The sequence below is a fragment of the Polypterus senegalus genome, chromosome 1 (genome assembly GCF_016835505.1).
Source record: "Polypterus senegalus isolate Bchr_013 chromosome 1, ASM1683550v1, whole genome shotgun sequence".
In the NCBI taxonomy this organism is placed as follows: domain Eukaryota; kingdom Metazoa; phylum Chordata; class Cladistia; order Polypteriformes; family Polypteridae; genus Polypterus; species Polypterus senegalus.
The window spans coordinates 204,163,851-204,181,327 of NC_053154.1; the positions used below are offsets into that span (position 1 = coordinate 204,163,851).

The window sequence follows — 17,477 nt, forward strand, 5'->3', positions numbered from 1 at the left end:
TGTTCTACCGTTAATATGGAAGATTTTTTCTCATTTGTGTGCAAGGCATCATGAAATCTGAAGACTACCAAAAGATATTGGGGTGCAATGTAGGGCCCAGTGTCAGAAGTCATGGGTGTTCCAGCAGGACAATGACCCAAAACATACATCTAAAAGCACCCAGAAATGGTTGAAGACAAAGCGCTGGAGAGTTCTGAAGTGGCCAGCAATGAGTCTGGATCTAAACCCGACTGAACACTTATAGATAGAGATCTCAAAATTGCTGTTGGGAGAAGGCGCCCTTCAAATCTGAGAGACCTTGAGTAGTTTGTAAAAGAAGAGTGGTCGGAAATTCCAGTTGAGAGGTGTAACAAGCTTGTTGGTGGTTATAGGAAGTGCTTGATTTCAGTTATTTTTTCCAAAGGGTGTGCAACCAGATATTAAGTTGAGGGTGCCAATAATTTTGTCCAGCCTGGTTTTTGAGTTTTGTGTGAAACGATGTCAGATTTGGCATTTTTTCTCTGTTTTTTTGTGTTGATCCAATGCACATAAAGGAAATAAAACATGTGTAGACGAAAACATTTGTAATTGCAACAATTTTCTGGGAGAAATGGTGCATTTTCTGGGAAAATTCCAGGTGTGCTGATAATTTCGGCCATGGCTGTAATAGAAATTATACAGCCAATAGTGGATACAAATCCATACATCCAAAAGTATCACACTTTACATGAAATTTAGAAAGAAAGAATTTTCTTGGATTTCTATATGAATCCGAATTATCACAGTCGCATTTATAATAATAGATGAAAATCAGCGATGTAGAAACCATATGTTTGTATGGTTATTTTTATATATTTTAAGCCATGATAAACTCTCCCACACTGTTAACATTATTAGAGTCCTCTAGACATGAAATAACACCCTTTAGTCAAAAGTTTAAACTGTGCTCCATGACAAGACAGAGATGACAGTTCTTTCTCACAATTAAAAGAATGCAAACATATCTTCCTCTTCAAAGATTGCGTGTCAGGAGCAGAGAATGTCAGAGAGAGAGATCGAGAGAAAAGCAAACAATCAAAAAATCAATACGTGCTTTTGGGCTTTTAAGTATGCCAAAGCACCGCAATAAAGCGGCATTTTTTAGAGGAGCGTCCATATCCTCTAGGCAAACAGCCTCTGTGCAAACAGCCCCTCTGCTCACACCCCCTCCGTCAGGCGCAGAGAATGTCAGAGAGTGAGAGAGACAGAGAAAAGCAAACAATCAAGCACCACGCAGGAAGCATAACGTATATCATTGTGGAGTTTTATTTAATACGTAATACATGCTCTGATTGGGTAGCTTCTAAGCCATCCGCCAATAGCGTCCCTTGTATGAAATCAACTGGGCAAACAAACTGAGGAAGCATGTACTGTACCATAAATTAAAAGACCCACTGTCCGCAGAAATCCGTGAACCAGCGAAAAATCTGTGCTATATATTTAGATATGCTTACATTTAAAATCCGCGATGGAGTGAAGCCGCGAAAGTCGAAGCGCGATATAGAGAGGGATCACTGTAACACACACACAATATTTCAGGACAAAACTAGCGATACATTCTCATGTATTTAACCCACTTCTATCATCTCAACTTCTATCGCAACATTACATTATTAATGTGTATGTAAAAGTTACAGCTAATTGTCTCTTCTTTATTAAATCAAATCAAGCTAAACTTAGAACGGAACATAAGCAAGGTCTCACTGATCACGTTCAAAATTCAAATATCAATAGTTCAGACAAATTCAAAATAGGTAAAGCAGTAATATTACCACCATCATATCAAGGTAGTCCAAGAGCATTGCAACAGTTACATCATGATGCAATGGCAATAGCCAGAACTATCGGTCAGCCAGGTATTTCTTACAATGACGTGCAATTCACAATGGCCAGAAATCCGCAGCTTCTTGAGAACAATGCCACTGGCTACATCAGCTCTGGATATTCCCACTTTCGTAAGTATATGTTATATATATATATAAAATATATATAATATATTATATTATATTATATATACACACACATTCACTTACAAAAGCTATTTTGGTAATATGTGTCAAATGCCGACAACATAAATTAAAAAATGACATCTTTGAACTTTATCTGTCATCAGCTAGGGTCCAGTAAGTTTGTATCAAATCTTTTTATTCAAACACGAATTATCCATTATTTAAAGTATATCATGCCATACTTACTTTCATGGTCTGAATCCTGAAGAGTTGGTTTAACTTCAGTTTTAACCCTGGGTAATAAAATACCTGTTTGTATATCAGGGGTCTCCTCTCTTTCGTAACTTGTGGGTCCCTCAGCTGAGTCCATCTGACCAGTCTGCATCAGAGTGGAGGCGGACTGCTGTGGTGAAGATGCCTTGACATCTGTTGTAACTGGTGAATGGTGAGTGACAAAACTGTCATCCTTCCTGCTTACTTTTGGCTGAATTAGCTCTGGAGAGGCAGTTTTCCTCTTTTTTGCTGGGGACATCCTTAAAAATAACCTAAACAAGAATAAAAAAAAAAATCAATCCAGATAATTGCAAAATTACATTTCAAATAATCATCTAAATTTAAAAATGATTTTCTGTTTTTATAATTAACTAGGGGGCTCCGCCTCCTGCTCACTTTGCTTGCCTACCTCCGTGTTTGGTTTACTGGATATACAATTTAAAGAGATTGTTATTTTCATGAGAATTATTACATATGCATTATTTTCACTTTTACTTTAAAAACTTTTATAAAAACAATACTTGTCCTTTATTTCCAGCCCTAGGCATGGTTACATCTGTTTCTCGCAGGATGTATAACGCTGCTTGTGTTGTGGGGCGGTTTGGGGGGCAGCTGAACATACGCTAAGGATATGCCATCCGATCATCTGCTGTATTTTTGCTGCTGGTGAGCTGCGTGTTCTGCTTGTTGCATGTTGTTGTTTTAAGAGCTGTGAGCACATGATGCATGTCTGCCAAAAGCAATCCAACAACTGCTAGGTCAGATGTCCGTGGACTTGGTTTAAATGATGGCTCACTGCCTTATCTCACATGATGTTGTAAAAACAATACTTGTCCTTTATTTCCAGCCCCGGGCGTGGTTAAATGTTTTTCTCATAGGACATATAACGCTGCTCGCGTTGTGAAGGGGGGGCAGCGACGAACATTTTAAAGTCTGTACAGCCCCTGTCCTTTTTGCCACTTCGTGTGCTGCTCGCGTTGGGATCGCTTCTCCGTGATCATAAATATGCACCTGACCGAATTCTGTTTTCTTTGAAATTAAACTTGTCATTGCTTTAACTGTTGCGGGACCACAGATTCTCATAGCGTATGGTCCATTATTGTGTAAATCTATGTTTTGTGCATTGAATGATACGAAGGCGAAAAGACTGTTTTCTGCTCTTTGCCTTTTATTTCTGACCTCGCATTGTCCTGCTGTTTTTTCCAATTACACCTGGTCCTGGTGTTTAATTTCCTTTTGTTTTTGCGATAATGCGATCTTTACTATCTTTTTTTTTTTTGATACTGTAGCGACTGACGTAATAAAGTGTCAGAAAAGTTTTACTTGAACAATCGCTGACTTCGTAACCCCAAGCACAACTTTCTAGCACCCTCTCCACCCTCTCATCCCCTGGTTCTTGCCCAATTTATCGCATCAATCAATACCCCGCTATCAGTCTTCCGTGCTGTACTCCGCCCTCCCTCAATCAGACCTAACAGTCACTTAAAGGCTCCTGGCTGGGATGCTACAATACTTTCGAATTTTACTGCTTTCATATTCTTTACCTTTCTCTGCATGTGTATCGTGCCATCGTTTGTTTGAGCCTTTCAAAGTTCAATGCTTTCATAATCTCTTCTCTGCCTTTTTTTCTCTCAAACGCTTTTGGGTCTCTTTTCTCTGAGCTGCTCTTTCTTCTTTGCTTAGTTGTTGATGTTTCATCTAGAACATATTGTACTTATACGCTTTATATGTGCTGAGAGCACAGGATCTGTGTGTGCTGGCTGCGCTCTCTTATTTGATATTGTTTGCATCTCGTGGGTCTTTTAAGTGTCTTACGAGGAGATCACGTCTTGTCACCCTGCTTTTCCTTTCCAGGATTTTTTTAGAAGAGAGAGATAGATTTTTCACTTTATAACTACTGTAATTAATGAAGTATATAACAAATTATACATTAACATGCTCTGGTAAATGGTAAACCAAAATATATATGTGAAGAAATCATGGAAAATAAACTCTCACAGAAAATTTGCATTTAAACATGTTAAGACATATAATGGTAATTCTTATAATGAGATCAAAACTGATAACTTGCATAAAATATCAATTAAAGAAGATGTACAAAATGTATTTTGTCTTAAGTTCGATCGATAGGATACTTTATTAATCACAAAGGGGAAATTCACATACTCCAGCAGCAGCATACTGATAAAAACAATATTAATTAAAGAGCAATAAAAAAAGCAGTGCAAGTTAAAAAATGCAAGGTGGAGAGTGCGAGGCAGGCATAACACTCTATAATCTTGTGTAGTGTTGACATTCACCCCCCGGGTGGAATTGAAGAATCACATAGTGTGGGAGAGGAACGATCTCCTCAGTCTGTCAGTGGAGCAGGACAGTGACAGCAGTCTGTTGCTGAAGCTGCTCCTCTGTCTTCAGATGATCCTGTTCAGTGGATGCAGTGGATTCTCCATGATTGACAGGAGCCTGCACAGCACCCGTTGCTCTGCCACAGATGTCAATCTGTCCAGCTCCATGCCTACAATAGAGCCTGCCTTCCTCACCAGTTTGTCCAGGCATGAGGCGTCCCTCTTCTTTATGCTGCCTCCCCAGCACACCACTGCGTAGAAGAGGGCGCTCGGCACAACCGTCTGACAAAACATCTGCAGCATCTTATTGCAGATGTTGAAGGACATTACCAGTAGTAACTGTGCAAGATTATCCACTCTTAAAGTAAATTAGTTCATATTTCTATTTTTAGATAGTTTTAGTCAGAATACACAATATACATTTTTCATGATTAGTCTGCTCCAATTTCTAAATGTTGCAGGTTGCACTAAAAGGTAAGCTCTGTGACTGATCACAGAAAAGGGTGAGCTATTAGCATCTGCACTGAGTTAAGTATTACCTTGTACACAAACTGTCAACTAAACAAAAAATGGAAACATAAAAGGTTATGCCTTTAAAAGACAGTGCTTACTTGCATTAGAAACTGATAACATTTGCTTTATACCAACAACCAGTCATATGGGCACCAACTGAATGTCAGTTAGGGTTATGCACAACTCGTGGAGAAAAGACCAAAATATCCATAACAATATTTACTAAATAAGTAAAGCACAGTGATTGTGTTTGTGTCTATATATATATATATATATCTCTATATATCTATATCTATATCTATATCTATATATATATATATATATATATATATATATATATATATATATATATATATATATATATATATATATATATATAAATCCACAAAAGGAGAAAAAGAATCACATATCTTAAAATAGTTTTCAGCTTCTAGCAAAAGTCGTTATCATAGGGAAATGATTAGATATGCAGGAATTTAAGGCAATATATAGCAAATAAGGAGGGGAGGACAGGTGGATATAGGGAGAGGGAAAATTAATGAGGTGGGGTTCGGAGGGTGTTGGTCATAGTGATATTTATAATGTGTATGTTCTTCTCAAGACTGCATAAGCTGGATTCATGTATAAATGTCTGTTAATGGAATTTTCATTGGATAGCCACGATTCAGCCTGTTCTCTGGCACTTTTAGTATTAGCCTTGTATGTTACTTGCACGGAGTGTGTGGGTCCTTCCTTCTAACAGCATTTAAATGTCCCTTTATACGTGTTACAAGTGCTTTTAATGTTTGTCCCACATATACAGCTGGACATGAACGACATGGTATGCTGTAAACTGAGTTCTGTGTCTCTGCACTATGAAGCTTTTTACTCAGACCTTTTCAATTACATTTTTGATGAATTGACATATTCTTTCTATATCTGTGCGTTTTTTTTTTCTCAAGGTGATTACATTTTCCTCCCATAAACTAAAGACATGCATGTTACATAAACAGAAATGTAGATCATGTGAGTGTTTACTTATTTGGGCCCTGTGAAGGAATGGATCCCACTCCATGGTTTTGGCTATCTACCCATACACTTTCTTCACGTTTGTCAAATTTGTGAGACCAGTAAAGTTCTTCTGACCAAGCAAGATGTGTAAATGTGTAGGTCACCAGATTGGTCAAACTGAACTTTAATACTTGAGTGTCCTCTTTTACTTGACACCCATTTGTCACCTATTGGATAGCTTATTTGTGAACCAAACTGATGGGCTGGGAATTCAAACAAGGTAGTGTGTGCCTTTCTACTTCCAGCAGATTGCAAGAGATAAATAAATAAATAAATAAATAGGAGTTCCTCATTTTTTCAGAACACTACAGAGAGCAAGAGAGACAGAAAAATAATGAGATGTGTGAGATGTGCTTTGTTTGACATGTTTATCTCATGTTTTTTACTGTTGTTACATTTTGCAACGTGATGGCGACTGATGAGTGGTGCTTCATCTGTTTTTGGATAATTCAAGCGAGTGGTATTGGGATGGGAGCAAAGTGCTTTTGGTCTGTGTCGCACTACCTGTGACTGTACTGTATTAGTCAATAGTGAGCTGGGCATTGGTTTTTAAATATTTTTTGCATATTTTATTTTACTGTCATGTTTTACAGTGTAATGGCGATTGGCAAGGTGTGCTTCATTTGTTTTCAGACAGTTCAAATAAGTGGCAGCAGTGGGGGCATATCGCTTTCTTTTTGTGTCGTGCTACCCGTCACTGTAATGTGTTAGTGATTGAGTGATAGGAGCAAGGTGTCATTCTGCACTGAAATGGACAGAAACTGTTTTTCTTTGTGATACAAAACATACATTTATTTACAAAATTAATTTTTATTATTGTAAATGTAATTTTCATAGTTGTTTCTGTATGCAGTTTTAACTTTCATAAAATCAGTTTTGTTCTTGGAAGCGTAAAATCAGGGTCATAAATTCACAAAATATGTATTTTTACATGATAAAGTGTGTATTTTTTTTTCTTTTCAAGTGTTACTGAACCTCTATCATTACAAATCAAGTAAATGATATAGTGATATTTTAGAATTTTTTTAAAGACATTTTTGAATCTTGCAACAATTAGTATTGTTATTTGGATACACAATATATAATTTCTTTACCAACTATATGTATTCTGACAGTAAGGCCAGCCCTTCAAAATGATATATAGGCCACTGGTTTCCATTAATGGATTAGCATACAAATAGATATTTATTTGAAAATGATGAAAGTGAAGAAAAAATATTGTTTATTTACTAAATCAAAACAGTAAAATAAAAAAGACTGCCTGCAGATATTTGATAACTTTTTTTGGTGTTCTTAACTATTTGGACAGACATTGTATGTTACAGTTATGAAACATGGAAGCTTATCCCAACCCTTATAAAACTAAGGGTAAAATCTAAATTTGTTTTTAGATCAAAACATCGTTATATCTTGCTAATGTATTGTGCTATAATTCATGCTTGCATTATGGTTCGTTCAACAGACTTGAATTTTCAGAAAGAACAATGCCTGCCCTTCAAAATGGCATATACAACATAACCTTTTAAGTAGGTTTCTTGATACTGTGGTTAACTTTTAGGAAAACAGGGAAAATCGAAAAAAGAATCCTTGTTTGTGTACTGTTTCAACACAGAAAAAAGGTCTTGTGGGAAGAGAAATCTGTATCAAAAACATGGCAAGAGCAAAGTGAGAGGGCAAAAAGGAACTCCCCAAGATCAAACGCATACCACCTCATCCATTAAACATGGTGGTGCGGGTTTTTATGGCTTGGGCATGTTTGGCTGCCATGGGTATTGGGCACACTGACTTTCATTGATGATGTAACTGCTAACAGCAGAGGCACAATGAATTCTGAGGTGTAAAGAAACACATTATCTATTCAACATCCAGGAAATGCCTCCGAACTCATTTACTGGTGGTTTATCCAACAACAAGATAATGATCCTAAACATACTGAAAAGGTAAATCAAAGTATCAGTAAATGAACACACATGTGGCTGTGTATAAAGGGCTAAGCACAGTTCTGCTTCTAACTTCAGTCTATTTATTTTAAGGGAAGGATATAGGCCACCAAACCTCAGCAACTCTGACTAAAACAAAAGAAGGGATAGGAAGCTCTAACCTCTGAGCCAATATAAGCTTCAAAAGACTTTTTGCTGTAGTTTTTGAAATGCATTATTTATTTAAATATACATGTACGCACAAACTGAGGCATACACACAAAGAAATTTATAAATGAAGATAGCTGACAACTTGTTTTACATACTAGAGCATATGATGAAAGATGAAAAGAAAGAAATTAACAAACACATACACACCTAGATCTGTAAAAGTCAATCTAGATAGAGGCATAAAGCGACCCTGTACCAATCTAATATGCAGTTTGTTCACTTCATTTTACCCATTAGCTTACTTTTGAATTAAATATTTAAATTAAAATTTGATTCAATTTCCTATTTTTTCCACATTTGTGAACTTAATATCATACAAGTTAATGTATACTAGGCTGACCTGCCTTTTAAGGCAACCGACTTTTAAGTTGACCACTTCTTAAGGCAATTCAATATGTAGATCAATTTGTTATTTTATACAAACTCATTAATTTTGTTATATTGCAGTTGAGCAGTATTACTTTAATACTCGTAGTTTCTGTTATTTTTGTGCTGAAATTTAAACTTTTTTTCTATATTGAGGTCGCCCTTTTGACCTCCCCTGATATTTACTACGCGGTGAGGCATTTGTACTCCATCAACATTAATTATTTCCAGAGACATCATTTTGTCTTTTTCCAGCGCATCGCACACAAAAGCAAGGGAACGATGGGAGCACCAGAACTCTGCTCACATCATGTCGCTTCTTACCGCAAGCTGCAAGTAGTAAGTCTGTGATAAGCGGAATACCGCTATGTTTTCCACTCATGGGACGGAAGGACAATCCCGACCGCTTTAATACAGTAAGAAAGAAGAAGAAGATATCGCACAGTCTGGAGTAGAAAATCATCTTTTACCTGGAAAAACGAAACTACAAATCCCATCGTGCATTGAAAATGGACGGGGCGGGTGAAACTCCGCGCCTGCGTAGCACTCACGGGATGGAAGGACAATCCCGACCGCTTTTATATAGAAGGATGGGGATTCTGTATTATTGTCCAGTACAATCAGATGTACTGTTTTGTAAAAACTCATCCATTTAGATAGATAGATAGATAGATAGATAGATAGATAGATAGATAGATAGATAGATAGATACTTTATTAATCCCAAGGGGAAATTCACATACTCCAGCAGCAGCACACTGATAAAAGTGATTAAGTGATTTTCTACAGCATCACTATAGTTTAATTTACATGGAAGTACTGTAAAGACCTTTCCAAACCAATGTTTTGCTTTGTTTATTTTGTGTTTATAACAATTACTTTAAAATGCTTTGAAATCACTTTTCGTTTTTGTCCAGTGCATTCCCAACGCCCTAATGGGCTACAATGGATCAAAGTTACTCCTTTTCACAAAACTTTGGGGGAAAAAAACGGGATCAGTAATGTATCCAAGTGGAGTTTTATGCTATTCTGGCTGCTGGTCATGAAAAGTATAGCATTTTTTTTTTTGTTTGTTTTTTTTAAGGCGATTCTAAATTGGCCCTAGTGTGTGCTTGGTGTGTGGGTGTGTTTGTGTGTGTCCTGTGGTGGGTTGGCACCCTGTCCAGGATTGGTTCCTGCCTTGTGCCCTGTGTTGGCTGGGATTGGCTCCAGCAGAACCCCGTGACCCTGTGTTTGGATTCAACGGGTTGGAAAATGGATGGATGGATGTTTAATTCTTTACCAAGGGTCGTAGTCCTCTGTCACGAGTATTTAGACTTTAAACATTTAAATTGTAGCACTTCATAATACTTAAAATATCTGATGCAACTATTCTCGTTTATTACACATTTAAAAAAACACATTTTAATATTTCAAATATATGACGCAACTTTTCTTGTTTATAATGTACTTCTACCTCATGTAGTAAATCATATTTCATATGAACATCCAGCACTAGGGCAGTTTAAGCTACTTCAGACTTTTTTGACATTCTTATTTAAGAGCTGCACTTAACGAAATATGGGCTTTTGCAGTGAGTGTGTATTTAAACTGAATTTGCCTAAAATAATGTGTGTCCACACAAACACCGTTCGCGTTTTTGACTTCTATGGGTACAGTATGCGACTGCGCCATACAAAGATCAGAATTAACATCACAAAGGAATGAAAATGTATGCAATCTCTTACAGAATTACGTTTTCACTTTGGTATTAGAGAATATTTTTTACCGATAAATAATAAAAACAATGCTACCAATCCATCCAGCATTCCATCTTCTTAACCCGGTTAGCCTGGAAAGGGTCGCGTAACAGCCAGAGCTACCCCACCAATCATCGGGCACAAGGCAGGAACAACACCTGGACTAGGAAGCACTGGCATTGGTGCGAAGTCGTTTTATATTTGCTATCTGCACAAATGCAGAGGCAAACATTTAACTGACCATACAGACCGAAACCACCCAAAAATAACGATTCCACGTGTCCATTAGAGTATATGGGATAATTTCTAATAAAAACTGCTATTTCCAGGGATAACTACTAACTGACACGCAACCCCGCTTCCATGAAGAAATTAGCCAGCACGCATAGTTTGTATAACTATTTCTTTATCAAAAATGTTACACCAAAAACATCAGCTTTCTTGGTGACAAGTTCTTCCACTCTGCCCCTGCGTTAGCATAGTAAACATCGTCTCTTAGAAACGACTCAGACATGCAACTACAGCCCGTCAGCCTACAGATGCACGCTAAACTATCCTTTCATAACCGGCCACCAAGCAGACTGAAAAAATCACTGACACAAAATCAGATGCGAGTACAGCACTTAGAGGAAATGCATATAGAAAAACAAAGGCGCCAAGGCAAATCGGAGTAAATTAACACGCCCTCCTACGTCTCACTGTAATTTCTCATCTGTTAAACCGTTAGCAGTGTGTAACCTTTACTTGTTCTCGTGCACTTCACACTCCACGTCTTTCCCCGCCGATGTGTTTTACTTACTCGGCATGCACTCTACATCCACTAAGTGGTACATTTCTGCTGTTCTTCCTTCTGGCACCCCGCAATGATCATAGCCGATTGCGATGTAAACTGCGCGCGAACGCTCTGAGCACACAGTGCACTCTCCTATTCAGGCACCCAAGGAAACACACTTCCGTAAAACGTCTCCGAGTGTAACCGTCAAAATAGTCCGTTCCCCCGCACGAATACTTTTCAACTTGTTCCTCTATAGTAACAAATGGTCAACAGACAGGAGTTTGGGTGTTTATAATTTGAAGGGGAAAACAATCATTTCACAACCACCCGTTTCAGATTTGTTACAAAATGGAGATATGCAATGCGTATAAGAAAGCGAAAGCAGTGTTATTGCACGACTCATATGTGTTCGTTTGACCACATTGAAGCCTGAGAATGAGCCACGCCGTAGGTGCTGGTTTACGATGACCGAGGTAACGTTCGACATTCGAACTTTGCGTTAAGTGTTAATACTAAAACGATTGTCATACGCTCACAGCAAAATACATTATTATGCATCCATGCCTGAGGTTAAAACTAACCCCGCCCCCGAAATATCGTTTTATTTCGGCGTGGATTAGAACTCATTGCGGCTGACCGAAGTAAATTAAACCTGGAGAACCTTAACTGTAGCTTTACAGTACTAACCGAGCAGATGAAGTCTGCATCGATCAGGTTTATAATTGCCGAATTCCCCACGATATTGGTTTAAAAGACGAAGTGCTTATTTATAGCGCTGACATAACTTAATTTGAAACGGAACTGATATTTTTGAATTGCGGTATTTGCCATTTAAAGTGACGATTGTTTAATAGTGAACTTTGCAGAGGTATGGCTCCCTTTACCTGATAGGCTTTGGTTCATTTGTCTCAAATCCATTAGAAAAGACCGTTGAAAGAAGTTCTACGTTAAAAGTGTTGTTTTAACCATTTTATCGCGGAAGAGAATGTTGTCAGAAACGGCGGAGCAATTATCGAGTGCTTTATAATGAAATACACACCCACTCACATTAGCAAATATGTGTTAAAGTCGTGAATAATGAGATTAGTCATTTTCGATAGTTTAATAATGAAATTCACCATAAACATCCGACTGCTAAATTTCATTCAGGAAATCGAAAACTATACCATAGTTAAAGGTACAATCTTGAAAAGATTGGGAGCACAAACTAAAACTGTATATGACGTGACCTGTGAACATCTACAAAGTATAATGGCAGGGCCAGTTAGATCATCACCGACAGGGCTGCTTTTGGAGCCCTAAATAGTAGACCAATTCTGGAGTTTCATCCTTCTTCTCAGGAATGCTTGCATATTTATGAAAACAGCCCGGATCACCACTAAACCCTCGCTCCTGGAATAGCAAAGTAAATGTTAAAATTGATTTGACGCTCACCACATAGAGTCATCTTTCAAAATATCTAGTAAACAACGCATATTTACGCAATAAATCAATGCAATGTGTGCAGGATCTTGTAACACTTTGTAATTCTGATATAACAGTAAAACAAAATATCAGTGCACACGATACCTGTGACATCAAGTCTGAATGCTGGAAGATGCTACATATAAAATATAGAACTCATAGTTTGCCTATTGGCATAGGTTTAAAGCTTCATTTGACTCATTATAAGCAACAGTTTGCTGTGATCCTGAACAGGAAAAGGGAGGTTGGAAAATGGATGGATAGATTTTCTTTCCTGGTAATTTTCACCTTTGGTAGCTGAAATATTGCATGAAACCTTTTTAAACCGCTGACTTTAATATGATCATACAAGTATTCAAGTTATCAAATAATTTCATATGATAAATTCACTTATTCTATGGAAATCAGTCACAGGAGTCGTGCACAAAACTGTAAGAATGAAAACTTCTTCTTCCATCGGCTGCTCGCGTTAGGGGTTGCCACAGCAGATCATTTAGTTCCAAATCTTTCTGTCCTCTGCATGTTGCTCTGTTACACCCATCACCTGCATGTCCTCCCTCATAACATCCATAAACCTTCTCTTAGGCCTTGGACAACCCTGGACACCTGTCCATCACAGGGTGACCACATACGCACAGACTGAGGCCAATTTAGCAATGTCAATTCATCAAACCTGCATATTTTAGTTAATACAATTTAATTTTATAAAGATCATTTAAACATTTCTAGTATTTTAAACTAAGTTGGCACACTCCATGCAGGACTTATTTCTGCTAGAATGTGTAAACACTTAAATAAAAGGATTTATTCGTACAATTACTGAGCAGGGCTAGTGACATAGTGATTTTAATGTGTATTCAGATACTTTCACTATAAGATAGAGTTTTGTTCAACAGTAAACTCCCTCTTCCTGCACTCTTATAAAATTGCCAAGGTGGTTCTTCAGATGGATGTGAATGGGGAACCATTTTTGGTTCCCAAAAGAACCGTCTTCATGAAGGTTCCAGGAAGGACCTTAATTTATTTAGATTTGTAACAGGTTAAATACAGTATTCATGAAAAGATAACAGATATCTGACTACCAGTGGGTTCCTGATTTTAAAAAGACTTGATCAATACAATCAAACAGGCTAAGTTCAAGTTTTCTTGATCTGTTGTTATACATTAAAGATATCTGTTTTGTCCACATATTAGGATTCCTTTTGAAAGCACAAAGAACCAACTTCATATGCAACAAACCACTGCCAGAATAAAATGGTTCTTTGTCAAGCAAGGTTCTATGAGGAACCCCACAGCCCAGTAAAATGCCATTAAGAAAAAATTATTTTTAAGAGTGTGGGCAAAAGCAAGAAATCAGACACCCAAACTCATTTATATCAGGCTGGTTTAGTGTCACCAATCAACCTAATCCACACATCTTTGAATCTTGGACAAATTTGTAAATACAAAGAACCCAACAACATCAAATGCATAATAACCGGGCTGGGAGTTGCCTGGAGTCCTGAGGAATCACGACTGTGCAATGTTGTCTTCCAAACAGTATGATGTGTTCATATACAATTGAATCTTTATATTGATTCCACTCCTTTATAGCAATCTCTAATTGTGTTCTGTCTTGTTTAGAAATAAAACTTGAAATTTCAGGTCTAGAATATAAATAACAGAGTATATCCTTTTTAGCAGTAATGACAGAAAAGTGATTTAATAATAGTTAATTTAACAGTTTTATAAAAAAAAAATGCACTTTATTTAAATGATGAAGTCAAAAGGTTTTAAAATTCTACATTTCATCCCTGTACCCAGTAAGTTAAATGTTCAACATATTTTCTCACTAGAAACTGCTGAACACTGTAATACGCTGAAACACGGATCACAGTATACAGTAGATTTAGATGTCTCACATCATGTCACTTCTAAAACCTCTTGGAAATTATTGCTTAGGTTAAGATGAAATACAGGGATAGAGAATGAGACTTTACATGTGTCATCAGTATTCATCTGTTGTTTTAATATTTGCTATTACACTTTTTTGGCTCCTGAGCCCACCCTTCACATGATAATATAAATTCCATAGTTTATATAATTTAGCTTCAGTCTAAATATTTTGTTCTTCTGTATTGACTAATAAAGCACGACAAATAAATGCTTATTTGGAAATAAATATATTCCGATATCTTGCCTCATCCCATCGTCAGCAATTGAAGACATCAAGCCTTGTTTAGGACACTTGATGACTTATAGTTAATGGGGATAAAGGTAACAAACACTTGTGCATAAAATCACCAAAGATAATTAAACTGTTCGCCTTTCTCTGTAGATGAGAAAGTTGTTCTAAAGCGACATGTTTCGCTTTTGCACTATCACAGTTTTTTTTTTCAGATTTATATTCATACAGTAAGGGACTCCAATGTATGAGTAAAAAAAGTGTTTGTTTCCTCAAAAGTAAAATAAAAGGAAAATGGATTGTTAGGATTAATCGGACCACTGTCCATAGCTAGTGTTGGCAAAGGCATATTAGCCAACGGGAAAAAGGCATCCTTTAAATAAACAGGAAATGTGTACTCTGACAATAAATACACAGTATGCATCTTCCATCATTGTTCTAAAAGCACTAGCCTGGAGTGTAGATTACTTCTGCAACACGTAGACGCCTGAGTCACCAGGATGACCTTCCCGCGTCCTCCACAGAAGGACGGGCCCCGATCTGAGTTTTCCGATACCGGACAGGTGCTTTTTGAGCAGAGAACGAAGTTTGCAGTTTGTCGGCCCACGATCTCCCTGGTGCTCTTTGGCTGGGGATAGCCTATCACAGGAAAGTGAGCGATTGTTTATTGTAGTGGTCCAGTCACGCAGATCAACCACCGGCGATGACGGACTGCGTGGCATCAGATGTCCAGACGGTGTTCCGCGGTGGGTGTAGTGTCCACCTCTACTGGCTACAGCATTGCTGCTGCTGCTGCTGCTGCAAAACCGGTTTCCTACAAAGGAGGCGCGCCTCCGAATCTCGTCGTCAAAAAACAGAGACTCTTTTCTACGGATGCAAGGACTTTCCCCAAGTGTGCGAAACCCATAGGGTGTGGTGATTTTGGTTAGGTGTGGTAACGACATGGCTGCCCTGGTCACCGGGTCCGAGAAGTCTTCCAGTGATAATTTAAACATGTTCTCTTTATCTCGGCTCGATACGTGCAGGGTTCCGTTAACAGATGTAAAACTGTGCCTCCTCTTACTGGGGCTTCTGATCCGTGTCGGTGGATTACTGTCGTAGTCTGAACAAGAAGATGATTTGCGGGGTGTCTTCGATATGGGTACACCGAGTGGGGGTATTATAAACTGGGGGATGCGATCCGGGGTCATAACCATGTTGTGAATGGCACGGCATTTCCTCTTGTCGCTTTCCGGACAGTGCTGAGTCAGTTGAGGATTGGGATTCAAGCAGAGGGAACGGCCCGTGCAGAATGGTAGGCTTGGCATTGTTGCGGATAATGCGAAAGGTACTCGTAATGTCCACTTGAAGAGAAAAACGGAGTTATCCCTTAAGTAGGTCGTCTTCTTTTTGTTTATACATTTAACACCGTGCAACGAAGTCATAAAAAGGTTCCTCTTTATCTTAGTTAAAAGTAGAGTCGTTTTTAATTGTTCAAATGAAAAGCAAATGTCGATATTCCACACAAAGTGCAACTTGTAAAGTTGCTTGTCTGTTTGGTGAGCCCGGCTTTTCGAGCTTTTTATAGAAAGCGCGATCGACGTCAGTGGGCCCGTCATCTCCCCAGCTGGCTTTATCTTTTAGTTTCCATGAATAAGGTAATACGTGATCAAACATCGAGTCTTCCTTGAGGTCCTAAAGCCCGACAGTAGCTATCCTTGGTGCTGAAAAAAAGGTCCGATACACTGTTCTTGTTTGCTTATGCTCTTTTAATATACAGTACTGTATATAAAAAAACACGCAGTTAGTTACCGTCAGTGTTCTCTAGGTTGTGGGTCTTACAGTTGTGTTACAAAATATTTAAAAAAATCTATGGGTTAAGTTCATTGGCTGCTTTGTATTGCCTCCATGTAGGTGCGTGTGTAAATGTGCAATACAGGCGACACCTCCATTGCTGATTCCTACCTTGCGCCTGGCGCCGTTGGGATGAGCTCCGTCAGCTTGAGTGCTAGAAATGGATGTGTTAAAAAGACACACACGCCAGCTTTATTATTGCATAAAATTTAATCAACAACGTTCCGGGGACTTATTATTATCACATTTTAAACCGTTTAAACCTAGTTTTATATGGCCCGGTTTTTGCTCACTCGTTCAAAACTGTGTGCTTTAAAAAATTTCGGGCCGTTTCCATTCTGTATGGAGTTTGTGCGTTCTACTCGTGCTCAGACTTTTTTTTCTGGTCATGCGTGCTTATATGGTTGACTGGGGAGACAAACGTAAATTCGTACAATAACTGTGATGGCGTATTTCTGACAGACTGGAGCCTCCAGTTTTAATTCTTGTCTTCACCAGACGTTGCCAGGATGTCGTTTCCAGCCCCTTAGATCCCTGTATTGAATTAAGCAATTTCACCAATGCATGGATATATGGATGGAAGGAAGCAAACCAAAATGATCACTTTGGAGCTCAGCTTGAAAAACACTTGGTATGAAATGCGATTAATTAGACAGTCCTCCATGCATCCTTCTTTAGATAATAAGGTATAGAGTTACCAAGAATAGGAGAATATAGTACAAAGCGAGGTTACCCAGGTAACCTCTCGGGTGATTCCAGTAAATTCTGAAAGAAGCATAGCCTCTTTACTGGAAAAGGTAGAAAACAATACGATTTTCAAAAACGGAGTCAAAATGTAG

General features: G+C 38.1%; 1 protein-coding gene across 2 annotated transcripts in view; it reads right to left on the minus strand.

Annotated features, from left to right (window-relative positions):
• The window catches only part of LOC120538167 (GON-4-like protein), a 141,189-nt gene extending 129,846 nt beyond the window's left edge, over window positions 1-11,343 (minus strand). Inside the window, exons 1-2 of one of the 2 annotated variants that reach the window (XM_039767611.1) lie at window positions 11,202-11,343; window positions 2,277-2,512 (exon numbers count right to left, since the gene is read on the minus strand). In XM_039767611.1, the coding sequence (XP_039623545.1) occupies window positions 2,277-2,499 (223 nt within the window). In that variant the 5' untranslated portion in view covers window positions 2,500-2,512; window positions 11,202-11,343. Of the gene's footprint in view, window positions 1-2,213; window positions 2,513-11,201 lie in introns of both variants that reach the window. The other variant, XM_039767606.1, reaches the window with a different exon arrangement.
• Between the last annotated feature and the right edge of the window lie 6,134 nt (window positions 11,344-17,477).